Source organism: Phascolarctos cinereus, unplaced genomic scaffold (assembly GCF_003287225.1).
Source record: "Phascolarctos cinereus isolate Bilbo 61053 unplaced genomic scaffold, phaCin_HiC Scaffold_4;HRSCAF=312, whole genome shotgun sequence".
Classification (NCBI taxonomy): Eukaryota; Metazoa; Chordata; class Mammalia; order Diprotodontia; family Phascolarctidae; genus Phascolarctos; species Phascolarctos cinereus.
Window position 1 is genome coordinate 161447166 of NW_027555847.1, and position 25606 is coordinate 161472771.

Here is a 25606-nt window from a genome sequence, read left to right on the forward strand (position 1 = left end):
AGAGATTGGAGGAGGAGCTGGGTAGACACAGGTGCGGCCAGACTAGGAAGCAGGAAGCTGCGGTGCTGTCTCCAGCAGACTGGGCATTCCTCTCTCAGGTAAGAGCATAGGGATTTAATTGGAGGTTCAGTGGGGACTCCCTTAGGAGTCTGGGGGAGTTAAGTTGGGGGAGAGGTAAAATCAGGTTACGGCTCTGCCTTTCTGTACTCTATGAAGGGACAACAAAAGAGGGAGGGGGTAGGTGGAAACTGAAACTTCCTGTTGGTATCTATGCCCAAGGCTAGACTTAGGAAGGAATGGACTGCCTTTGAATCTTGTGATTGCCCCACCTCACTCAGTCACAGATTCATAGCCGGAAGGGACCTCAAAAGACCATCTCTTCCATCATGGAGAAGAATGTGAGGCCCAGGGAAGTTAAGTGACCAAGGTCACTCAAGGAGCTGGGATTCTTTCCCCCCAGACTTGGCGCTTTTTTTTTTGGTGAAGCAATCAGGGTTAAGTGACTTGCCCAAAGTCACACAGCTAGTAAGTGTCAAGTGTCTGAGGCTGGATTTGAACTCAGGTCCTCCTAACTCCAAAGCTAGAGCCTTATCCCCTGTGCCATCTAGCTGCCCCATCCCCCCAGACTTGGGCTGGGTCAGAGCCAGTAGGAAGGCGGGGGCAGGGAAAGGGGATAACTGGATTCTGTTGTGTTCTTGACTTCCTTGATGGGGGTGAGATAGGTGCCCAAGGACTTGCAGGGATGGCTCCATCCAGCAAGGAGGTGCTGAGTGAGCTGCAGGAGACTGCACAAGAACTATTGAGCAGACTGAAAAGCCACCATCTGTTTCAGTCTGAGTGGGACATTGCAGCCTTTGTGGTCTTCCTCACCTTCACTGGTGAGTATGGCAACACCCTTCCAGATCTCCCCCTCCCCCCCACCATCTAGCGCTGTGGCCTTGGTTCTTGTCTTTCCTCACTCTTACCTACGTGGGTCAGTGTGGCCAGCATCCCCAACCCACCTGAGCAATGTGGTTCTACTCCCACTGCTCCAAGTCAGCGTGACCACAGCCTCTTTCTCCTGATTCCTGAGTGACCTCCTCCCTGCCAAGGCTTCGGGTGACAACATCTTTCCTCCTGCCCCTCAGGGACTGTACTGGTGCTGACGCTCCTCGTCCTCTTGTACTGCTGCTGCTGCAACTCCTCCAGCCCCCCAAAGGTAACCTGTCCCTGAAGCCCTCCAATGGACCCCCGATTCCAGCTCAGCTCTTTCCCCATCTCACTTCTTGTTGAACCAGGGACTGCCCTACAGCCATGTTGGGTCTCCTTTGGAGCAGGCTGCATAAACCACACTTTTTAAAGACTCTACTCTTTCTCACAGAGAAGACCCAAGGGAGTGGACAACTTAGCCCTGGAGCCATAGTCTAGTGCCACTCGCCAGATGGCCTTGGATGCAGACTTCTTGATAATCAGGACCAGCACCAGCTCGGCCACAGCCCACACCCTGGAGCAACATTAAAGAAGTCATACTTCATCTCTCTGGCAACCTTAGTCTCTCCCCACCTTCCTTCCCCATTCCCCCCCCCACCCCCAGCCCAATCAAGGCTTGCTCTTGCTGCCTTCCTAGCATCCTGGGCTACAAAGGGCTCTGCTTTATTACTGACAGCAAGCCAGGCCACTGGGGAAAAGCCTGAGCACACCAAAATAACCTGCCCCAGGGGTGCTTACACACATCTCCAACAGACACCTACACACAACCCATCTTCACATAGAAGCATCAATCTCCACGTCTTCCCCATGCCAAAGACAGACACAGTTGCAAAGGCTCGGGTCTTGACTCTTTATTTCTTAGTGGACTGATACCTTCGCAGAACATTCCCAGCCACAGGCAGCCACCCCTTTATACGCAGTGTCACCCCTCCATCCCTCCCCTGCCCCCAGCCTGCAGTACTGTCCCCACAGAGATGTGGGGACTGTGGTTCTCAGGGGAAGCTCTCGTGTTGAGGAGAAGGGAGCAGAACTAGAGCATTTCTGCCTGGGCTCCTCCTTCCTTCTGGGTCCAAAGGTCATCAACATCCCAGGAAGCTGGGGCTAGGAATGCAGGGCTGGCCCTCTGGCCGCAGTTCAGCCTTAACCTTTGGATTTCAATTTTCACAACGTGAGTCCTCAGTCTCTGGGGCCCCAGGGCTCCTCAGCACTGGCCTCCATCACCCAATGCAGCTCTACCTGAAAAGTTCCCTTCATGTCCCATTCTGGCCTCAGACTCACTTCTCCAGTGTTCGTTATCATTCACGCAACTCTAACAGGCAGAGAGGGCTTCTCAAAGCCTGGGGGCCATGAGGGAAATAAATAACGCACTGTACCCATGCAGAGCCAGCTGCATGCTGCACCTTGTCTATATTGCATCCTCCAGGGATTCACTCCTGGGGGTTGGCTCAGCCTTCTTGGGGACCAAATCCATGGACTAGGCACCTCCTTTATTGGGGGAAATTTGTCAGAGGCTTCTCTTGGTCAGAAGGGCCTGTAGCTCCAGTAGCTGGAGAAGACTGAGATCTAGGGACAGAACAAAGCAATGTCAGCAGGAGCCCTCCCTGCTTTGTACTCCTCCTCCCCCAATGCTGTCCTCCCCTACACAAGCTCTTAGTCCTCGGGCTGAGGGATATTCCTAAATTGGGTAAAGGATCACTGTGCTCCCAACCTCTGTAACAAGTTCAGACAGGTGAAAGAGGCAGGGGAAACTTTAGCAAAGGGCTCAGGTATGCAGCTTGATGCAAAGGGAAGGGAAAGGGAGGAAAAGAATGCTGACTATGTATTCTGTTTAGGGATTGTGAGGCTTTTATATAAATGTCTCCAACCTTTTGAAAATATCACCTACGGACACCAAGCACTTAATGAAAGTTACCTTCCCCAAAGCAGCTTGAGCATCAGAAGCATAAGGCCTTAGTTAACTGTTTTAATGCGGTCTACCATTGGCTTGGACCTGCCGGGACCATCACATCAGGGAACACTGCACATGAATGAAGTCTGCTTTGGTTCTAACTACCTGCTAGAAAGGCCTTTGAAAGCTGCCTGTGGAAAACCCAGAAGTCTCCCAGCCTTGTCACCCCAGGCTCCACAAACTCTGGCTGCCCACCTTGTCCTTGAGCTGCTGGCACAGCTGTAGGGAGACAGTGAAGAAGACGAGGGCATCATTGAGCCAGGGAACCACACACTCGACCTTGTGCACGTGACTCACCTCCAGGCGCTGGGCGCCCCACTCACTGTAGTCAACACAGGGAGGGAGAAGGGATAGGTCACTCTAGGAAAGGGCAATACAGAAAGAAGGGGCCCCCGCTGGGACTCTGGCTGGGGCTGGAAGGACCCTGGATGAGTTTTCAGTAGGACACAGGACTGCTCCCAAGGTAAATGGGGAGAGATGTCGAGACCTGGGGACACATGCTCCTTCTACTCATTGCCTCAAAGTGAGTACTTACAACATGGCTCCTGGACTGTGAAGTACAGCACCCCCCGCAGGGCGGAAGTTCTAAACAAAGCATCAGAGATAATGAGGTTAGTGCAAGGGCAGCCACACCAGCAGTCAGCCAGGCAGGAGCATTTCTGGTCCACACCACCCAGAGTAACCACGGGATTTCTCTTGATGGAAGCAAAGCCAGGGCACTGCTGTGTGGGTCCAAGGGTGGGCACAAGAATATTGCTTGGGCAGTGATGTTTTGGGGGAGCTCATTACCTTGGTGGAGCTGGGTTGCAGAGCATGCAGCTGGTACACGGTAAGGCACAGCTTGTTAAGGTTGATGTAAAAATTCACCAGAAGGTCTGCAGGCAAAGCAGGAGCAAACATCCTCTGCGGGAAGTATAGTGTAGCCTCTGGTCAGACCAGGCACTCGAGGTGGCATAAGTCAGAATGAGGGGGTGGGAAGAGGTAGCAAGTGTTCTGGCCTTTGGCTGGCAGTCTATCTCCCACCCTGCCCTCCCTCTGCCCAACCCAGGCCCCAAGAGGAGTGAAATGCCACAAGGCCTTCCCTTGATCTTCCCAGACACTGAGGTTAAAGCTGTCTCCCTGCAGCTCTGCCACTGAGGCAGAGCTGGGATCTTTGCTGAACTCTGGGCCTGTCTCTCTATAGCAGGGATTCTTGACAAGACTCTGTGCCAGCTGGTGAAGCCTTCACAGAGAAATGTTTTAATAAACACATAAAAGAAGGAAACCAAATACGCTGAAAAAAGTTATCAAAACATGAATGATGACCAAAAGAACAACACCGCAGTCCCAAAACAAAACCAAGGCCCAGATCCCGGGTTAAGAATCCCTGAACTACAGAATGGGAAAGACATGCAGGAAGCAGAAAGGCTCCCTTGGTGGGCAATCACTCAATTCTCTATAGAGATCACCTCACTTTGCTAGCCACTCTTCCCCTGGGACCTCTACCCCAAATGAGCCACATACTACTGTAAGTTTGTGTCAGGCACTGACCGTCAAGCCACTGGCGGCGATCTCAGGCAGGGTAAGTGTAGCTGGAGTGGTGAGCCGATTTCTTGCTCGGGTTAGCTGCAGCATCACTGCATCCATTAGCTGGGGACAGACATGATTGTCATAGCAGGTCCCAGGGGAGAACTGGTCAAAGCCCCAAGCTCCAGAAATGCCTGTTTCTCAAATGGGAAGGTGGGGTAAGGGCCATCAGATTCCTTCTAGTCAAGCTACAGAGATCATGGAAGCTCTGAACAAAGTCTACACTGGGATTCCAAAGGTTCCTTTACGCACTCTATACACGCTCTGAAGGCTCTTAAGGGGCACTTCTCTTTGAAGCTAGTGTGTGAGCACTGTCTCCCCCAACCAGAAGCTGCCAGTAGGAATTGAGGATTTGGAGGGACAGGATGAACTGCTTTTCCCTTGGGATAGGGACAACTTTATTCCTTTCATTGCCATAATCTGAGGACAGTAAAAGTCAGTGAGTATTGAGGGCATATAGTTGAATTCAGGAATTAAAGAGTAACAGCCCACTCGTTTCACTCAATAACCTTCTGCCTCAATAACCTATTTTCCACTTAGTACTCCTAACTGATTTGGATTTGAGTTTCAGAGACCCAAAATTTACCTATTCTCTGTTGGAACTATAAAAATATCCTGGAAGCAGAGATCTGAAGGCTTTCAGAGTCACAGGATTTGTCAGAGTAGAGAGAGACATGGAAGTAAGACAGCCTTTAGGATGGAAGGGATTAAGGTATAAAAGGGAAGCCATCACCAGGTACACATTCTCCCTTTCAGAATCTTTCCGTCAGGCTCAGTCTCTGTGCTTACCTTGAGGACCTCAGCTCCTGTTTTGAATTGGTAGCTCTCATCCCGGTTGGCAAGGAGATAAATTGCTTGGCTAACATGATTCCTGGCATCCTGGATCTGAAGACACAAAATCCACATCACCCACCCAAGTATGGGTTGGGGGGAGGAACACACTACTAGGAGATGGCTTCATTAATCATTAGTCAGAACTGGAAGTCAATTCAGAGCCCTCTAGGTTACTTGATTCACTGCCTTCTGAATGCAGTGCAGTGTGCTTAATCTCCCCCCAAGCTCAGTGCCTGTCAAACCCTGGATCAGTTCCCCTCACGCTTTTATAAGAGTATATCTATGTGACAGAATCCTCTTAATGTGCACAGTGTATATATATGCATGCACGAGAGTAGTTTTGGGGAAGTACTATGCATGCTTCCCAAACATGCATGCCCTGAACTCATTCCTGAACCAAGACATTGGTGGTGGAGGATTATCAGTCACAGAATCCTTAGGGCCAGAGATTCCAACCCCTAAGCTCTACTGCCAGGAAACAACCATATCCCAGGCCAGCACTTTAGTATCAATTAATACCCAGCAAATCTTCCCAATCCCTTGATGACCAGGGCCCTTGACTGCTGAAATGCCGTTATCACATACACTTAACCACAGCCTTCTGAGATTCGGGCTCTGCGGGGCTGGTGAGGCCCTGAAGGAGTTAGGCTGGGGGAGGGACTGGAATACAGCTGCACAGACAGAGAGAGAATTACCTGCTGCAGTTTCCACTGCTTGTCTTCTCGGAATGCAAAGTGTAACAACTGGTTATTTCTGGGCATTTTCAGATTCACATCCTGAGAAACAACAAACACCAGCAGCAGATCAAATGGGAGATGCCTGAATTTCCCATGCCAGCTTACAGTGTGTTCTATTTTTGCCTTCCACAAAATCACAAGCAAAAGGAACCCTTAGGATAAAGAATATCACCAAAAGCTCGGGGCAGTAAGGGTCCACCACACTCACTGTGGACTGGAGGTTCATATGGAAACCTGGGATCCCAAAAGGATCAGAGATCCTGGGGAATGATGCTGGATCCAGGTTCAGAGAGAGAAGCCCACAAGGAGGGAAGGTTGGGAGAAGAGGAGACAAGAGACAGAAAAGCTCTTCTACTTGATATAAGTGATCCTTTGAGGAAGGCAGCAAATAGCTAGACTGTAAGTTTCCTGAGGGCAAAGGCTGTACCTCTCATCATTTTGTATCCCTGTCCACTTGTCTTAGCAAAAAAAAAAAAGGCTGGCATACAGCTGGAATTCAAGAAATCTTTGCTAATATTATTGAGATCAGAGAGAGAAAGAAAAAAAAGTCAGATACCCCGGTAACACTAATTAAAAAAACCTGTCCCTGCTAAGAAAGAAACAGCAAAACCAAAAAGTCTGGTCTTCTCAGGATCTAGCAGCAAGGATGAGGTTCTCTGCTCTGCTACAGGCCAGTTTTCAAGCATCCATTCATTTAATAAGCCTTTATTTAATGCTGCCTGTGCACAAGACCCTGTGCTAGGATGCTGCCCTCAAGAAGCTTAACATCTAGGAAATGTGGAAAGGAAAAATATACACATGAGGGTCACGCAGGTAAGAGGTGTAAAGAGCTATGGAATTTCAGAAGGAGAGACCTCGCACAGTTGAGGGATCTAGGAAAGGCTTCACAGAGGAGGTGGGATTTGAGCTAGGCCTTGAACAATGTATAGGGTTTCAGCAGGCAAGGGTGGGAGGAGGGCATTCTAATTTGAGAACACATAAACAAAAGGAAAGAGGTGGGAAAGGGCAGGAGCCTCCCCTTAAAGACTCACCGCTTGGCTCAGTGCATCCCCTTGCAGAGTCAGCACACCCTTCACCTGGTCAGTGCTGTAACACATGACTGTCAGGGCAAAGCCTGCCTGTTCCCTGACTGTCCCCTCTTCAAGCCCAGAGACACCTCCCTCTGCTTCCTCAGCCTCCTCAACTCCCCTCCCATACCAAATTTCAACCAAATACCCCCACAGTTTATGAAGAGATGCCACAGACTTCAGTACTCCTTGTAGAAATAGAAGCACTTAGGAGGACATATTTAGGCTTTTAGTGTGGGTAAAAATAGCTGTTAACTGCAACCTTCTTGTACCCCATACGGACATTCAAGCTGCCAACATTTAAGATGAGATTAGACAGCAAAGATGGTCCAATCTGGTTTCTGTTATCCTCCTATTACTGTTCCTCACTCTCTTGCCCCTACTTTATACCCAAGGTAAAGACTAAGTGATGATACAACAGGGCCCTCTGCATTAACCTCAGAGATAACATGTTTATCTTGAGTTAATCAACCTCAACTTTCTTCTCATACTTACCTGGAGCTGCCAAGGATGAAGTTCTCTTGTCTGGCTGGTCCTTCTGTTCCAGTCCCAGGCAGAGTGAATCGGTACGAGGCTTCCTGTTGTAGATTAGGAGAGAGCAGTGGTAAGTTAAGAAAAGGTTTAAAGTTAATGTTGCCACATAGAGTGGAGTTCTAAACCCACTGCAAGGGGAAACTACTAAAACAGAATTTCCTTCTCAAAACCTACTGCAGAGACTTCATCAGCAGGAGAAGTCAGCATATCCAAGTCTAGTCCTTGCCCTAAGGCTACTGCCACAGCTAGAGGTTCATTTCACAGTGTTTTCCCCAAGGCATAAGGTACTGCCAGGCAATCCTCAGTTTCGTGGTATAGAAGTCATACTCACTCCCTAAGATCTTTCTGGGGGTCAATGAAGTGCAGGAAGGGACAATAGGAACATGGATTTAGTGTTGAGAAAGGGCAGTTAAGTAGCAATAGGGCTGGAGTCAGAAAGACCTGAGTTCAAATGTAGCCTCAGACACTTAGTGGTCTTGTGATCTTGGGCAAGTCACTTAACCTTTGTCAATTTCCTCAGCTGTAAAATGGGAATAATAATAACACCTACCTCCCAGGGCTGTAGTGAGGATCAAATGAATGTAAAGCTGCTCAGCACAAAGAAGGCCCTGGATAAATGCTTATCCCACAGACCGGGACGGGCGGAGGAAGGTTACCTTGAGAATGTCCTGCAGCTGGCGCAGCACAGCGTGGACCTCGTCGTGAAGCAGCCACCGGAACTCCTCCTCCTGCCCGTGGAGAGAGGGAGATAAGCGGCGCCCCCAGGCCGGCCTTGCAGGGGCACAGGCAGGAGGGGGGAGGGCTGGGGGTGCAGGGGGTGGGGGCGTTCCAGGCCCCGGGCGCTCCCAAGCACGGTGGGGGGGGTAAACAGGCCCTGCTCCTAGGCAGGCCCCTCCGGCCCTGGGCTCCGAGCTGGGCCCGCAGAGGCAGGCATCCGTCTGGAGGGAGTGTCCAGGAGCGGGCCGGCCCGGGAGACTCACCAGAACAGCCCGCTCCGCCGCCGTAGCAGCCATTGCAGTCGCCATCGCGTCCGCTTCTGAAAGCGTCGCTCGCTACGGTCGCCGGCCTCCAACCCAGCCTTCGAACCGATGTGCCAGGCCCCGCCCCTTACGCCGCAGCCAATAGGCTGATGGACTCATGTGAGCGTATAGGACGCCTCTGGAGCTCGGCTTTTGCTCTGATAGGTAGAGAAGACGCCGATTCACAATTTAATTGGCTTGACTGCCTCTCGCTCCCACCCCATTTAGTAGAGTTCGCAGATAGACTGCAGCCCTCCCTCCACCCACTCCTCTCTAGTCTTGACGGGCCTTCCCTTGGGTTCCAGATATATAAGCCAAGCTCTTCTAGGTGGGAAGCAGCTGGTTGCGGTATCCCTTCTCTAGCCTCCCCGCTGCTCCGACTGGATATCCTGTTTACATTCTACTCACGGACTGGCTAAAGGACAAATGGAAATGGAGAAAAACCACCTTTTGGTGGAAGATAATTGGCTCTCTCTGTAGCCTCTTCCTCTATCCGTCGGCAGGGCCCTCCAATCCTTCAAGCCCTCCCACCTACTGGTCCTAAGATTCTACACTGACACAAACACATGGATTTACCAAGAAAGGTTTTTATTTTCTTGCAGTAGCTTTGTTAATTGCACAAAATCATTTTATTTCGCCATTTAAACATTATCACACAATCCTATTCTGAATGACAAACGTTAATTAAAAACAAAGCAAAAATAAAAATTCACAACCTTAATTACCTAGAGAGTTTGTCATTGAAAGAGGGAAAAGGAAAACTGCTTTTCTTACAGGCTTTTCACAAATGTCACATTTTCTCTTTAAAAAGGAGTCAAAAACAAAAGCAAAATAGCTAAAACAGAAAGTCATAAAAAGGAACTTTACAGAATTGTCAACAATATTAAGACAACACTGACTAGCCAGTTTCATTACAGCATCTCCCAGATCCAGAGTTTCTCCCTTCCTCCCCCACCCCCCACCCCTCCCCGCTATCCTGGCCAGGAACAGAACTGGCATGTTCAGAGACAGAGATAAGGACAGTATTGCCAGTGAAACAAACATCTGGACCAGAATGACACTGCATCTTCCCTGTGTCCCCTCTCTTCTTCCACAAGTTTCATTTCTCAAACCTAGGCTGTAAGAGATAAAGAGGAAAGAGGGACAAACCTCCAGATGCTGGAAAAAAAAAACCAAACAAAACCAAACTACACCCACAGAGCTGTCACTGAATCCTCCCCTCCCTCCCCCCATGAATATCAACCTTAAGCTTTATGTGAAAACCAACCCACAGAAATGGGAAGGTAGATTTAGGATTTCAGGGATGACAGCCTCTCCTTGTTCTTATGTACCATTTCAGTTCCCACGTGGGCACCCTCCCCAAAGAGAAAACAGGAATCTCCAAGATGGACTTGGGTTTACCTTTCTAGTTTGTCAGGACTCATCTCAGGTCAAGTCTTCTCTTTCCCCAAACGGGACCTTGTGGCCCCAGAGGCACAAAGAACATGATGCTGGCTGGAGTGCAATTACTCATTCCTTTACTAAGAACTGATCCCATGATTGACCCAGGGCAAGGGAAGCTAGGTCTGGGTCAAAGTAGGTAAAAAGACACCCACTGTCTCTCCACAGACAGGGATGGGTAGGAAGAAAAAGGTGGTGGCATGCACAACAGGGCTCTCTGTATGGACACAGATGGAAGGGCCTAAAGGGGATATCAAGAGGACTCCAAAACGAGTCAGAAGAGCATGTGACATAACGGAAACAGAAAGGAGTCATTCTTCCACACACACCTCACTGCTCTCATTGGTGTACTCACTGCCCCCCCCCCCCCCCCCCCCCCCCCGGGCTGGAATGCAAATCCAAACACTGAATCAGGTTGGTGATGGCTAAATCCCATCTACATTGGATAAACCCATTCCACTATTCTCATAAGGGCCAGGGATTCCAATTTCAGCCTGAGCCAATGGTAGATACTGTGATGGGATGGTGATGTTGGGGTGCGCCTGTTCTTCACTCAAACCTACAATCTTTCCAGTTCATAAAACCACATAAGGAATTAGTTTGCTAGTTCTCTTTTTAGAATGTTGGTGGCTTAAATACCCAAATGCTCGCCAACTGTCTGCTTGTAGCCTGAGATACTGTAGACCCCCTTTATGGGGTCTGTGCCACCTCACTGTCCTCTTTCCTGGGGGATGTGCCGACATGGGAGAGCTAGGTGGCCTCCCAATGGAGCAGCCTATATTTCCAGGCAAATTAGGGTAGGATCAAAAGGAGTAAGAGCCATTCCAAAGAGTCTGACTTCACAACTAGGACACTATGGAGGCTGCTTCTTAAAACCCCAATGAAAGAGGGGAAGATGGACTCTGGCCCCCTTTGCTAGGAGGAACTCGGACTCTGACAAACTCAGGAAGGAGAAAGAAGCCAAGCAGATTCTGGCAGCATCACTTCTAGGGGTCAAAGGAGGTGGGAGGGAGGTGAGGCCTGTTTGAACACACAGCCACCATTCTGATCCAGGCAGCAGGCAGGACTGCTCATCAGTTTTTCACAATCCAACATCACCTTTCCCAATCCCCTCACCCCTTTTCCCTGAGCCTCCAGGGGAGGCCTGATGCTGCAGCTGCACTCATGGCAAATCTTTTCAAAGTTTGTGTATAAAAGGAAACATAGAGACAGATGGACTGGTCCAGAGTTAAGTCCCAGGACCCTGACCCCATGTGAGCAATGGGGATTAGAAGGAAGATAGGGCCTCAGGGCTTAGTGTATGTAGGCTCGGTACACAGCAGACATGTCATTGTCAGACTGGTCCAGTGCCTTGGCTCGTTTATATACCTGAAACGACAAAGAATTACAGTTAGCTCTTTGTCCTCAAAATATTTAAAGGTTGTAAGTAAATTATAACAGCAATCTACTATACTATATGATATGATATGGTAGAAGGTAAGATACAGGATTATTACAAGTCATAAGCTTTGAATCTCTGAGAAGTTACCATCTAGTTGGTCAAGTCACTTCAATTCAATCCAACAAATATTGTTAAATGTTCACTTAGGGGAGATACGAGTGGAAGGTGAAGAGCCACATGGTTCATTCAAATATAGTAGTGCCCCTCCCTCCTGCTTGTTCACTGATAAACTGGCCCAGTCCTACCTGCACCATTTTTTTCCTTATTATATTCCCTCCTGACAATTACTTAACAGTTCTTCAAACCTTAAAAGAAACAATCCTGAATGTACCTCATTTGCTGCAGCTGCCATAGGAGTTGGGTGGTTGACAGAATCACCTAGTGCAATGGCTAATCTGAGATCCTTCTGGATATACTTCAGGTAGAAATCAGGTTTAAAGTTCCCTTGCAGGATATCTAGAAGGGAAAAAAACCAGGGAATTTTTAAAAAGCTATAAGAACCTAAAAAAAGGGATGGGGGAAGGGAGCAACTTTTAGTAAAAGTTATCTAGAAAATAAACTCCACCTAGAAAAGTACACCAGCAGTTGTATTATCTTCAACAAAGATGACTATCCCAATACCACATTCTCCCTCAGAAACTCAAGAAACTGAGTTTTGATTCCAGAATAAACAAGCTCCACCACTGAACTGTTCTGTAAGCCCTCTGGCATAAAAGAATACAGAGATGAGGAACCTTATGAAGGAAGCATTTAGGCTTCCTCTATTCAACATGAACCCAGATCCTCATGTATAAGATGTTAAGCTCAGTCACTGAGTCACAACACAAGGATGTTTGATATAAAACAGGAAGGAGAAAATGACAAACAAAAGTGGACTTTACTTTGGCACTTCTGATCCAGGAAGATGCTAGCCAGTTGTCCTTGATTGAGGATGTCAAGCAATGTCTGTTGAGACTGTCCTGTCACTTGGGCCAGCGTCAGTCCTTCAGCTATGGTAGCCATGAAACTTCCCTGGACCATATTCACAATCAACATCATCTTAGCTGCATTCCCAACCTCACCTGCCCAGGGCAAAGAAACATGGTCACCTTCACAAAGGACTCCTGTAACGAGTGGCTTTCTACCCTCATCTCTGTTCTGATACCCATACACCTGGACCCACCTCTAAACCCAGGGAAGGCCCTATTCACCTGCCCCTGACAGAATTGGTTTTGACCCTTCTGGACCTTTACATCTTCCTCCTTCCAGGTACTGAGTATGCAAATCAAAGGAAACCTTCCCACTGGGGACCCAGGCTGTAATTGACACCGTCATCAGTGTAGTCTATAGAGTATATGACCCAACCCAGAATCCAGGTCTGAAGTGGTAGGGCAGGCAGGCATGTTACCTAGAAAGAAGGAGGTCTTCCCCATTGCCTGGAAGCAGCTGCTGCAGTCTTCATATAAGCCCCTGTCTCCGGCTGCTAAGATCACCAGCATCCCATCATTAGACAGCTGCTGATTTCCTGAGACGGGGGCTTCTAGAAATCGACCGCCCCTGGACACAATCACCTGGAAAGGAAATTCACAGGTTCTGAAGGCTGTTCCTCCCACAGGTATCCATGTAGGGTTGATGTTCTCTAGGTATAGAACACAATGGACAAGCGAAGATGGCAGAACCTACTAGAAAATGTTGCTTTCCCATTCCCATCTAGGCTTAATCTTCAAATGAGCCTGGGTTGTTCATCATCTTCTTCCCATGCACGCATTTAGAGGTGAAGGAACATAAAAACTTGGCTGTCTATGCTTGGGACCCCAAAGCTTAAAACCTGTGTGTGCTGTAATATAAGAACTGAGGCTGTGGCATGACAATTACTCCCCAAAAGACAGACACTACTTCAAGTGGAACTAACAAGAAACAAGAAAAAACTACTTGCAGTCTGCCAATTCAAACCAACCAGCACTTCTTAAAGCTCCTACTATTATGTAAGCACAGTGCTAGGGAGTATGAATATGAAGACAAAATAAGCAATCTGTGACCTCGAGGAGCTTATATTTTACTGAGGGGATGGGAATTGTTAAACAAATTGATATATACATGATCATTTGAGGAGGGAGAGGGCACTGACAAATTAGGAGAATCAGGAAAGGCTTCCTATAGGAGATGGCATATGAGCTGAGCCTTGAAAGAAACTAGAAATTCTAAGAGGCAGAAGTGATGAGGGAGTATATTTCAGACAGCCCAAGCTGGGAGACAGAATGTTGTGTTTAGACACGAAGTAAACACAGTGTGTGAAGGGGAGTTATGAGAAATAAAACCAATAAGTATACTGTAATGGACTTTAAATGGCAAGGTAATGAGTTTGTATTTTATCTTCAAGGTAAGGAGAAGTCACTAATGGTTCTTGAGGTGGGAGTAAAATGGTCAGACTTGTATCTTAGGATTATGTTGGCAACTGTTTAGGAGATGGAATGGAGAAGAGACAAAGGCACAAATCTAATTAGGAGGTCCTTATTTACTCTGAAGTTTCCTACTGAAACTAAAGCATTGTGAGCATGTATATAGCACTGCAAAAAACTTCTTTCCTTCAGTGCCATTTCGAAAGGTGTGCTCAGGTGGCCAAGTTACATTGTGACTTCAACTATCCTCAAACAGAAAGGCTTGACAGAGGTCAAGAGAATATATAAGGGCCAACGATTCTGGAGGAAGCCGTACCAGTCTTCCAAACAAGGATACAGAAGAACTGCTTTTATATACTTGGGCCAAGGAAGACAAAGATCTGGGGATTTCTAGAGTGTTAACCCAGGTTGTTCCCTGGGAAAACAGAAACACTTTTACAACCCTTACTACAACACTAAGCCTATTAAACCACAGTCTACGTTTTGACAGGTCATGATGGGATGCTGCTTTTTGTTGTCAGTACTCAGTAGTCAGGAGTCACAGGAACTGATTCTCCAGCCATTCAGGTAGCAGCTCTGTAAAAGCACATTAGACTCACTATTGCTTTAGGTTTCACTTAAGACAGATTAACATTGTTGAATCTCTTCTTTATAGACCAGTCTCTAAAATAGCCAGGTGAAAGAATGCTCAATCCTGGTCATGTATTTCACTTGGAAAAGAGTGGGTGGGTTTGCTTTGGACTGCTACCTGGGCCAATTCAGTGACCGTGTCTGCATCCACCGTTGACATGTCTACATAGCATTTTCCAGGGCGGATCCCTTGAAGCACGCCACTAGGGCCCAGCACCAGCTGTGGGAACACAAGGGGAAAGCAATAGCCCAGGCCCTCAACAGCTTCAAGGCCTGTTTCCCCACCCTCCAACTCTCAAATAATTTTTGACTCTCAATATTCCTTCCTCCCCCAATAATACTAAAGGAAGCATCGATCGGTAAGGCCAGACCCAGATATCAGGCTGACTGCAGAGCCAAGGCACTAACTGTGGAGGATGTGGTCCACCTGAGCAATGTCTTTTTGAAAGGTGGTTGTATTATAATTAAACACAGTTCAGAGTCAAGTTGTTCCCATACTACCTTCTCAGATGTCTAGGAGCTAAATATTTAGCCTAAAAAGGAAGAAAAGGCTTTGTTTACCTTTATTTAGAGCTTTCCTTGATTTACTCAGGTTTCAATCTTAAACAGTTTAAAAAGGTGACCACTGCCATTTAAGCATATAAGAAAGAAACACAAATAGCTACCAAACACAGAAAGAATCCTTTGGCATACAGATACAACAAGAACAAGAGTTTAAAGCATATAAGGAAAAGCACAGATTTTTAATAATATTTTCAAGGCTAGCCCTCTGGAGATATCAGGGTTTAAAAACCCATGTTTTGAGTCAAAAGAAGTTTGTTTACAAAAATCTATTTCATGCAAACCAACTTCACACAAGCAGGTGACTAGGAGATTTGAAATCGAATTCCTCTACAGTTTGATGTACAATATTTTCTGAATAATAAAAGGACAAGTGGTCAATGTCTCACAAGACAGGTAACTACAGAGAGGAGAGAGGGGATCCTTACGTCCTTAGCTGCTTTGGGATCCGACACACAGGCGAAGGTGATGTCACAGGTAGAGACCACTTCAGCGGGGGTTCTTCCCAGCCGGGCCCCCTCCTGGATGAACAAATCACACTGCAAAAGTCACAGATCCAAAAGTAAGAAGGTAGCACATAACAAACATGCCTCCTAGGTTTTGTGGCCTCTGGTTGCCTCAGCTTATCTCCAAAGGCACTATAAGGCAGAAGACTTAAGGGGTCAAAGACAACACCTGACCAGCAGATGAATATATCACTATTAAGGAATGGTGACTTTCTTGACTAGATTATAAATGAATGTAACTGTATGTCCCTTTTAACCTAATTTTAACAGGTGGCTAATAACTGTTTGTTGCTATTGCTAATCTACTGTTTAAAAGGGTGAAAGTGGGATAGCTGAGTCCACTTGGGCATATTACTAGAGAGAAACCCAGTGGAGCCAGTGTGGCCAACTGCAAGAACCACCATGGTGAATCGTGGAAGGCTCTGTAGTCAACTCTATAGTTATATCAGCTCGTGGGGGAGGTACTGTACAAGTCCTGACTAACATACTGTATGCAGCACAAGAGAAAAAGTACTAAGTCTCCATTTTCTGGCTTGTGGTGGGGTGGAGGAATGTCAAAATGTACTATACCCAACAGCCTAATTCCAAGGGTCAATTATACTAATAAAAAACCAAAAAACAAAAACAAAAAAATCCACCAAACAAACCAAAAGCTCCTGTGAAAGTATGGCTCCTAAAACTTTCCATAGGTCCCTCCCAACTATTCTAAAGCTTCCATTTGGTTACTTAGTCATAGAATCAAATTTAGAACAGAAGGGACACCACAGCTGAGGAAATTGAGATCCAGAGGTTAAATGATTTGCCTAGCATTACAAAGATACTAGGTTCCATTAGTTCTTTCATAATTTAGGGCAGAACCTGGAACATTACTCAAACATCATTTCATCACATCACTTTTCCTGCTCAGAGATCTGATGGTTCCCTACTACCCACTATAACACCCAAACTACTTAGCCTGGCTTTCAACGTTTGCTATCATCTCCTTTCTAATTCAGTCATTTCTCATTATTTTTCAACATGACTCTGGCTCTAGTCAAAATTAACGTCCAGACAAAAATTGTTCCCTTCACTTGAAATACCTTCTACTTTCAACTTCATCAATCTATGTCCAAAATTTCCTTCACAGCCTAGCCCCAAACTCCCTCCCCCTCTCCAGGAAGCCCTTTCCTGATGAGCCCTATCTTCATTCTGCTTACTTCTTCATTTCAAATTCTTTCAACATTCAATACTGTTTGCAATATTTTAACTTATCCTAGTTAATTTGTTAAAACATTTCGTATGTAAACATTCTGCCACCTCATCAAGAGCTTAAGCTTCTTGAAAAGATCTGTTTCTCTGGTATTCCCTTTCAGCTATTCTACTATACTGTATATATTATGAAAAAATAGCACTTTTGGGGCAGCTAGGTGTCACAGTGCATAGAGCTCTGGCCTTGGAGTCAGGAGGACCTGAGTTCAAATCTGGCCTGACACACTTAACACTTACTAGCTATGTGACTCTGGCAAGTCACTTCACCCCGACTGCCTCACCAAGAAAAGCAAAAAACAAAAAACCGAAAAGTAAAAAAAAAAATAGCATTTTGGCTCTCCTATCCCTACTGCATGTACAACTTTGTGTAGGGGCCCAACTGTATTTCAAGTTCAGTTCTAGGCAGAGTTCTCTTTACTCAAAGTCTGGTTCATATTTAAATCAAATGTCATCTTGCCTCCCCATCCTGCCCTCTAGTCGCACTGCCCACATATCCTTACTTTTTCTGCTGTCCGGTTCCATACAGTGACTGTATGACCCATTTTTAATAAGTTGGAGACAATACCACTTCCCATGAGGCCAAGGCCCAAAAATCCTATCCTGGGGAGAACAGAAAGGTTAGTATGTGGGAAGGTAAGAGTATGTATTTACATGTACGTACGTGTACACACACACACACACACACACACACACACACACACACACACACACACACACACACACGTATATGTGCATGGGCAAACACAAACACAGTGGAGCAATCTTCAGCACTGCTGAGGAATGAATTTAGGTCACTAGGCAAGGAAAACTGGTCCCTAGATTGCTCAATACACTAAATGAAAATGGGCATTTCTGAGTCTTTAACTGACACGTGAAGAACACTTCATGTGTACCCCCCAATCCAGAAACCACTGTCCAAATGGCTCTTCTCAAATTTTACAAGAATCATAGAATCCTAGAGCTGGAAATATCTAATCAAACAACTCTGCCTGATTAATGTTTTATACCTCTCTACCAAGTGGTAATCTAGCTTTTGCCTGAATGCCTTCAGTGATGAGGGACTCACTACCTACCAAGACAGTCTATTTCATTACTGGATAGCTCTCATTGTTAAGAAGTTCTATATATTATCTATATATATCTATATATATATCTATCTATATATATATAGATATCTATATATATATCTATATATATCTATATCTATATATCTATATGTCTATCTATCTATCTATCTATATATATATATATATATATATCTATCTTCTCATAGCTTCCAACCCACTGTTCTATGGATTCTAGTTCTGTCTTTGCCATATGATCGCCCTTTAAATATGTGAAGACAGTTATCATGGACTGCCTATGTCTTCTACTCTTCAAGCTAAGTATTCCTTGCTCCTTGAACCAATCCTTATATGACAGTTACAAAGTACACTCACCATTATAAATAAGTTCTAAATTTATCATGTTCTTACTAAAATATGCAAGATGTGGTCTAATCATCACAGCACAGGAACACTTCCTTTACTCTGGACATTATATTTCTTTCAATAAAGTTTAAGAGAAAATTACCTTTTTTTGGCTGCCACATCATAATGTTGATTCATATACTGAACTGGCATACTACTCAATTTTTTTTTATACCAACTGCTATCTGGAAACTGAGGACATACAAAGCTGTATCCTTTTCCATTCTGAGATCAAGCCATCTTCACATATCTATATATCTCTATCTATCTATATCTCTTCTGTGACACCTTGTTTCTCTGAAGCTCTTGTTTCTTCAACTGTATTAAATGCTTCCTCCTTTGGTTTTTCATTTGCCTGCCCTTTAACTGGGTGTTGATCAAGGCTTAGCTCTGGGCCTTTTGTTTTTGTTCTTCTCTTTTCATACTAATTCCTCTGGGAAGCATTCATTCTCATTTTTTAAAGCCACCATCTGTATGCAGATATTACTCAAAACTAAATCTCCAGGTTTTACCTTTTAGCCTGCTAAGGATATTACATATCTCAGAAAAAACTTGTCCTGCTAGTTGAAACTTATCTTGAAAGCTTAACTAAGCATCTTTTTCAAGAAAATAGGAACTCTTCCCTCCTCCTAGTTACCAATCTCCAAGTGACAATCACCAAATGATAATCTTGCTAATTCCTCTATACAATCTCTCAGATTCATTATTTCCTTTCCAGTCAGCCAGCCACCACCCTGGTCCAAACCCTTATTATCAAATTACACTGTGTACCTAAACTAAGACAGTTATCTTCTTAGCAGATCGCTCTGCTTCTAGTCTCTTTGCATTTCAGAGTAATCAGTATACAACTGCCAGAATATTTTCTTTAGTACTATTTTCATCTTTTACTTCCTTAAGGGCCTACAGTGTCTCATCTTTTTCAACTTCTAAGCCTAACACTCAAGGTTGAAAAGAATGAACCATTACCTGCCCTCCACTATTTTAAAATAATCACCATAAACTTAAGACATTCAAAGAGCACTAAGAAATAAACCAAATATGTAGTAAATCTTCCAATAAAACTCTAAAATTCAATCTAGTTATATTCTGATTGAAAATGATCATTTTAACAAAATAAAAATACATTTGTGTTTCCCTCTCCAAATTTACCTGTATACCAAAAACATCTCTTTTAAAATGACTATAATCAATGTATATATTTTTCTTATGTTGCTGACCCCATTTATTATCACTTTATACATACATCTTTGAGACTTCGTTGTCTTCATGTTTGATCATTTCATAACAATATGTCATGCTAATAGGCCATAATTTATTCAACCATTCCCCAGTCATTTGACGTGTAAGTTATTTCCAGTATTCTACATTATAAAGGAGATGTTTTTGAGTTTATATATCTTTCTGTTTTAGTGATCTATTTGAGAAGTACTCTCAACAATGGGACTGGGCTGGGCCCAACTGAGTTGTTGTATATTGCCAGACCAATTTAACTTTTTATAAAGAATATAGAGACCTACCAACAATATAACTAAGGTGCCTGTTTCCTTGCATTTCTGATTATATAGTTAAAAATGATAAAACAATTTGATGAGAATATGGCGGTATAACAAAGATGTTTCTGTTTGATTCCCACATCTGTTCAATTCCACCTTTATCACTCCTTGAGCACAGCCTCTCCACTACCAGCAAGTTAGGCGGATAAATAAATAGTTGTAGAATGAATATTCTACTTTTTTCTTTTAAGAACAAGGTAAAGGATGTGCAAGTAAAAGACATGGTATTTGAGAGACAAACTGGAAACTCAGTGTAAGCACCTTTCACAGAACACTATTCTCACTGAAGTCTCTTAATTTCAGGCTAAATATATTTTAAAAGTATAACCTACATGGCCCCTTAAAAGGCAAGCAGAACACTAGTTCCAACTCCAAGGTTCAAATAATGATCCGATCAGATTCTAAGCAATTTTATGCCCAAAGCACTCCCTCTGCCTAGGAATCAGAGAGGAAGAGCTAGGACAGCAGAGCACTCAGGGAACAAGTGGTAAAAGTAGCTCCATGCCAGAGACTGTCATCTTCCTCACATCTTAGCTTTCCACCCGATTCCTTTAGATGCTCCTTTTCAAACCAGGGTTTACTGGTATTTTTATTAGGGATATACTTAGCAACCATTTCACCTCGAACTTAACATGATTCAGTTGATGAATAATCAATATGTAATCAAATATTTTTTAGTAATTTAGTTTTGATTGAATCTCAATATTAAAAGGATGGGATATTAATTTCCAAGTTAAAGCCTCTGCTCCAGAAAAAAAGGACAGAAAAACCGATAAAATCTTATTATCCAAAATATATAATAAAATGATAAATATATATAAACTTAATAGCTAGATCCCACTTGGTAAATGGTTAGAGGTAACTAGAAACACATAAGGAAAAACAGTAGATCTTCACGTGGGCAAACACTTGGCCTCACTAATAATAAAAAATGTAAATTGAAACCGCTTATTACACATTTACACTTGTTAGATTTCTACCTATCCTTAAAGATTAAATTCAAATCACACCTTCCTTGATCCCCCAACTAAAAGTGACGTTCACCTTTTCTGAACTCCCCCAGCATTTTGTATTTCTTATTGTATAACATTCACAGAATGTTTGGTATTAATTATTTTTGCATTGCATCTCCCTTACAACACCACACATTCTTATAAAGCCAAGGAATTTATCTTATACTTCTCCTGCACACTGCCCTCATAAACATAACAATACCTCAATAAGTACTTACTGAACACATCTATTAAATTAGAAAAAAATAGATAAAAATGGGAAGATACAAAGAGCTTTAAGAAAACAGGTACACGTATGTATTGTTGGTGGTAGTAAAAATGGTACAAGCTTACAAAAATAAGCCCCAACTCACATTTTTTTAAAAAGGTAATGTGTACTAAAATATTGATAGCACTGCTAATAAAAGTGAAAAAAAAATAGAAAAAACTCATTCTCAACAGCAGGAGAGTGGCTAAGCAAACTATAACATGTTTAAAATATAGCTGTATCTACCTCTTAACATGGATAGGAGTGAGACCTGTGATTTCACTGGCAAAGGAAATAAAAAGGTGAAAAAACTTCAATCAATAAAGGGCAGCAATTTCTGTGAAAGTTACTAGTCTTAATAGAATTGTCTAGGATGCTAAGACGTAAGGTTATTTACCCAGGTTCCCACATATTTGTACAGTTATTCTAAATAAGGATGTGGGCTGTGTCAACATATGACAAGACAGAAGTATTAAAAAGAAGCAGAATAAGCTATGTAATTGTGAAGGAGGTGAAAATGTAAGAATAAGATTGGAAAATAATTTGAAATTATGAAATAGTTTATAGAGCTTAACATTAAACAGATCAGTTTTTTCTTACAAAGTTGTTTCAGTTTCTAATTAAAGAATAACCACAAAACCCCAAATATTCTACCCTGGTCAAAGCCACAGGGAGGACGCCCATAAGGGGTTATACTTTTTGTCCGTGGGAGTGATGCTGCCATTCACTGCTGTGCTATCTGCTGCTTGGATAGATGTGGATCCGGTTTCCTAAGGAAATAAATTAAAGGGTCATGAATTCAGAATGCTTATGGTCAAATCCCCATTGAAATATGAACATTCAAAGGAGTGAAACCTGCATACCTCTTCACATACTTTTAACTTCTTTGTTATTGCCTGATAACAGACAGCTGGCTAACAAGAGAAAAAAACAATCACTTATTAAACAGACTTCATCCTTCACTATAGAACCAATTTATAAACTTGTTGCCCCAAGAATAAAGGGAAGCATAAGAAATAAAGAACAAGGCCCTACCACTTGGAGTCATATTCCGAAAATACCTACTAAAACCAACTTTCCCTCCAAGTCTTCAAAGTATCTACATTACTAATAGACAAAAGCTTAGCAAGCTGCATACAATTATTTCACATACAACTTGCGGTTTTTCTAGATTCTACAGAATAAACAGTAATCATGTAACTTATCTGGTTAATGGTCACTAAAAATATGCCTTATGAGTATTGTGTTTACACATACAGATCAGTTCTAATGAACTACCTGATTAACTCAAGTGCACAACCGCTAAATCAATTCAAACAATCCATTATTCTTGTCTACATGACATCAATTTAACTGCTTGACTGAATAATGTCTCACCAGTTTGCTTTGGCAAAAGTATATATGGCCTAAGTGAATCCTGAGAATAATAGGATAACAGGGTAGCTCCTAAGAGGTATTACAACATGACATCTTTAGTTTGACATTTTATTCAGCACTGACTGACCTTTTTGCTAATCCTCTCTCACACAGCCTGTCCCTGACAGACTCAGAATCAATAATTCTAAAGATCAACTCACCTTCTCTGTCTGGCTGAGAAGAAAGTGATGAAAATGTGGGTCCCCATCTTTTACAGGCTGAAATCAGAAAGTGTCTAAATAAGCAACAGTTTATCTTCCATGAAAGGCACCTTCCCCATGCCTTGTTAACCTGACTTTCCTGAGAGACATTTAAGAGACTTCTTCTTTGTCAACTGTTTGGGAACTGTTCTGAATGTTCATTCCAACCCCTTTCTAAAATGAGAATAACACTCAGAAAACACATGCAATAATGGCACAAGAAAAGAAACAAAGAATGATTATAATCCAGGACTCATCTAATCTAAGAATATTTATAGATCTGTATTAATAATCACTTAAATAATAAAATATTAAGCTATACCACAGTTGGATCAGGCAATACGGGAAATCTTTTCTTAAAGGATACCTTGCCCTGAATGGTTTAGAGCAGGGGTGGGGAACCTGCAGCCTTAGACATTCATTTGTCTGAAAAAGGCACAGGACAGCACACATTTCTTAGTATTCCTTCCATTTCTGTGATTCTATGATATGTCTTTTGTAAGTAAATCACTTCCTTAAACACAGAGCCCTGTCTTGTATTATTCCCCCAGGAGTGTGAGATGATACTGCCTGTAGGAATGCTAAGTGCCTTCTTTTAAAGCATATTAGAAATGGGAAACCTTTTCTGAAATTGTTGGAATCATTTAAAGAAAGAGCTTATTACCTCACTTACACTTGGTTGCCATTTAAACCCAGCCATTGTTCCTGCCACCATTCCTTTCACTGTACTGGATTCTGGGATTGTGAGGTCCTAAAGGAAGAAAAGCCAGATTAGCAATATGTTGGGACAACCTGCATTATAGACATTATCTACCCATAATTCGATAAGTTTTATAACTCAAATGAGATTCAACCGAAACAGAATAGTTAGACAACAGAGAAGCTTTGGACTCATTCCAATGTCTAAGGAAGGGTTTTTATTTGCCCAAAAAGGCCTTACATGAGTAATACCTATTCTTAAAAAGGAAAGCACTCTGTGAACTACAAATCGGCATAATGAGCTATTATAAAGAGAGAACAAATTATTCGCATCAACAAAAGGAACTGCAATTTTCTTGCTCTCATTTCTAAAAGAAGTAAAATGTATCCTTCTGCCAATATATCACAAGAACAGTAATGGTAAGAAAAAGGAACAACGAACTGAAATATAATCAACCATCAACAGCAAAATGCAGTGGAAAGAACGTGGGATTTGGCTGCAGAAGACCTGTCCTGACTTGGGTGATGTCAGGCAAGTCAGAGTCTATATGGGCCCTAGTTACTTCACCAATATAATGAGGGGATTCGTTGAGATGATCTTTGAGGTCCCTTTTAGCTATAAATATACACTCTTATGACCTAATTTGAGTTAAAACAGTGACAAGGAAAAAACAAAACAGTAGTTAACCTATAAATCATTTAAAGTAATGGTCAGCTTTTTTTTTTTTTAAAGGCAACTGGGGTTAAGGGTCACACAGCTAGTACATGTCAAGTGTTTGGTCTGAGGCCGCATTTGAACTCAGGTTGTCCTGACTTCAGAGCCGGTGCTCTAGCCACTGCGCCACCTAGCTGCCCCAATGTTCAGCTTTAAAAGATGTTTCTGCAACAAAGGAAGTCACTGACAAGAAGAGAATTCCCATATACAAATATAAAGTAGTTATATGTTATTATAAATAAAATATTTATAGCAGCACTTTTTGTGATATCAAAAAACTCAAAACAAAAGCAGATGCTCGCTTATTGAGGAATGGCTGAACATATTATGGTACATGAACATAATGGAACATTAATTACTGTGCTATAAGAAGTGATCATGTGATGAATACAGAGAAGCATGGAAAAGTCTACATGAAGTGATACACACTGAAGCAAGCAGAGCCAAGAAAACAATATAAACCATGATTATAACAATGTAAATGGAAAGAATGACCAGACACACAAAATCAAAAGCGAATGTAGTAAAATACTAAAGATCAGACATGACTCAAAAGAAGAGATATGAAAACACACCCCCAACTCAATCCTTTGTTGGAGATGGGAGGTCCATAGGTATCACACTTTACACATGTTTTTAGACTTTTTCAAAGTATTAATCAGTTGTGAGTTTTTTTCTTTTTCTTTTGTCTTTCAAAACACTATTTCACTATTTTTCATATGAGATGGCTCACTAGGAGGGGAAACGATACTGGGGAAAACTATCATGATGTAAAAACAAAAAAGATAACAATAAAAACAACAAGAGCCAAAAACCTCAAAGCTGAATCTGTGTAATTATAATGATCAAGCTCGGCCCTGGGAGAAAAGCTGAAAAAATACAGTTCCTTCCCTTTACTGTAGGGGAGGAGGGACTATGGGTGTGAAACATCTAGTATTCTGTGTGATATAGTCCTTATATTGGTTGATTTTGGTAAACTTCCTTTCTCTTTCTTTTTAAATCTTTGTTTGAAAAGAGGGTTCACTGGGTAGGAGAGGGGAAGGGATATAGTTGGAAAGGAATGCCATGTAAAAGCAAAAAGTATCCTTTAAAAATATTACTACATTTTAATTTACATCTTTGACATTAATACCTCAAAATAAAATACTGATAATATAAAAGACTAACTAGATTCATATCTTTCTTTCCAAGCTCAGCATTTCTTCTGTAGCTCACTCCATGCTATGACCATATTCTAAGACTGATGCAAAGTATGAGATTAGTGGAGTTGCAAACTTGCTGGTTCAAACCTTCCCCAGGGCAGACAAAATAATTTTAGCTCTAAAATCTATTTAAGTTTTTCCAGGCTACAGGAAACAAAATATATTTTTAAGTGCTCAATTAAGCAAACACATAAATGTCATTAAATGTGAGTGT

At 43.1% G+C, this 25606-nt stretch overlaps 3 protein-coding genes across 14 annotated transcripts in view; 1 reads left to right on the forward strand and 2 right to left on the reverse strand.

Annotated features, from left to right (window-relative positions):
• On the forward strand, positions 1-1513 carry SMIM22 (small integral membrane protein 22). The gene is made up of 4 exons (XM_020978612.2): positions 1-98; positions 723-878; positions 1128-1198; positions 1361-1513. Exons 2-4 carry the CDS (start codon positions 743-745, stop codon positions 1400-1402), a joined length of 249 nt encoding a protein of 82 aa, XP_020834271.1. The 5' UTR covers positions 1-98; positions 723-742; the 3' UTR covers positions 1403-1513.
• Positions 1514-1805: 292 nt separating this feature from the next.
• Positions 1806-8828, reverse strand: ROGDI (rogdi atypical leucine zipper). Its single transcript, XM_020978611.2, has 11 exons — positions 8636-8828; positions 8312-8383; positions 7617-7699; positions 7086-7140; positions 6013-6093; positions 5273-5368; positions 4448-4546; positions 3707-3820; positions 3453-3502; positions 3113-3239; positions 1806-2532 (listed from the first exon to the last, which is right to left on the reverse strand). Exons 1-11 carry the CDS (start codon positions 8678-8680, stop codon positions 2491-2493), a joined length of 864 nt encoding a protein of 287 aa, XP_020834270.1. The 5' UTR covers positions 8681-8828; the 3' UTR covers positions 1806-2490.
• A 417-nt stretch (positions 8829-9245) lies between these two features.
• GLYR1 (glyoxylate reductase 1 homolog) overlaps positions 9246-25606 on the reverse strand; it is a 41873-nt gene continuing 25512 nt past the window's right edge. For 4 of the 12 annotated variants that reach the window (XM_020978603.2, XM_078152729.1, XM_020978607.2 and 1 more), the window contains 12 exons: positions 23441-23527; positions 22738-22794; positions 22024-22074; positions 21857-21930; positions 21407-21442; positions 17379-17478; positions 15553-15663; positions 14682-14783; positions 12943-13105; positions 12437-12616; positions 11887-12011; positions 9246-11482 (listed from right to left, as the gene is read on the reverse strand). In XM_020978603.2, coding sequence (XP_020834262.1) covers positions 11408-11482; positions 11887-12011; positions 12437-12616; positions 12943-13105; positions 14682-14783; positions 15553-15663; positions 17379-17478; positions 21407-21442; positions 21857-21930; positions 22024-22074; positions 22738-22794; positions 23441-23527 — 1161 coding nt within the window. In that variant the 3' untranslated portion in view covers positions 9246-11407. Of the gene's footprint in view, positions 11483-11886; positions 12012-12436; positions 12617-12942; positions 13106-14681; positions 14784-15550; positions 15664-17378; positions 17479-21406; positions 21443-21856; positions 21931-22023; positions 22075-22737; positions 22795-23440; positions 23528-25606 lie in introns of all 12 variants that reach the window. The other 8 variants (XM_020978605.2, XM_078152733.1, XM_020978604.2 and 5 more) reach the window with 6 other exon arrangements.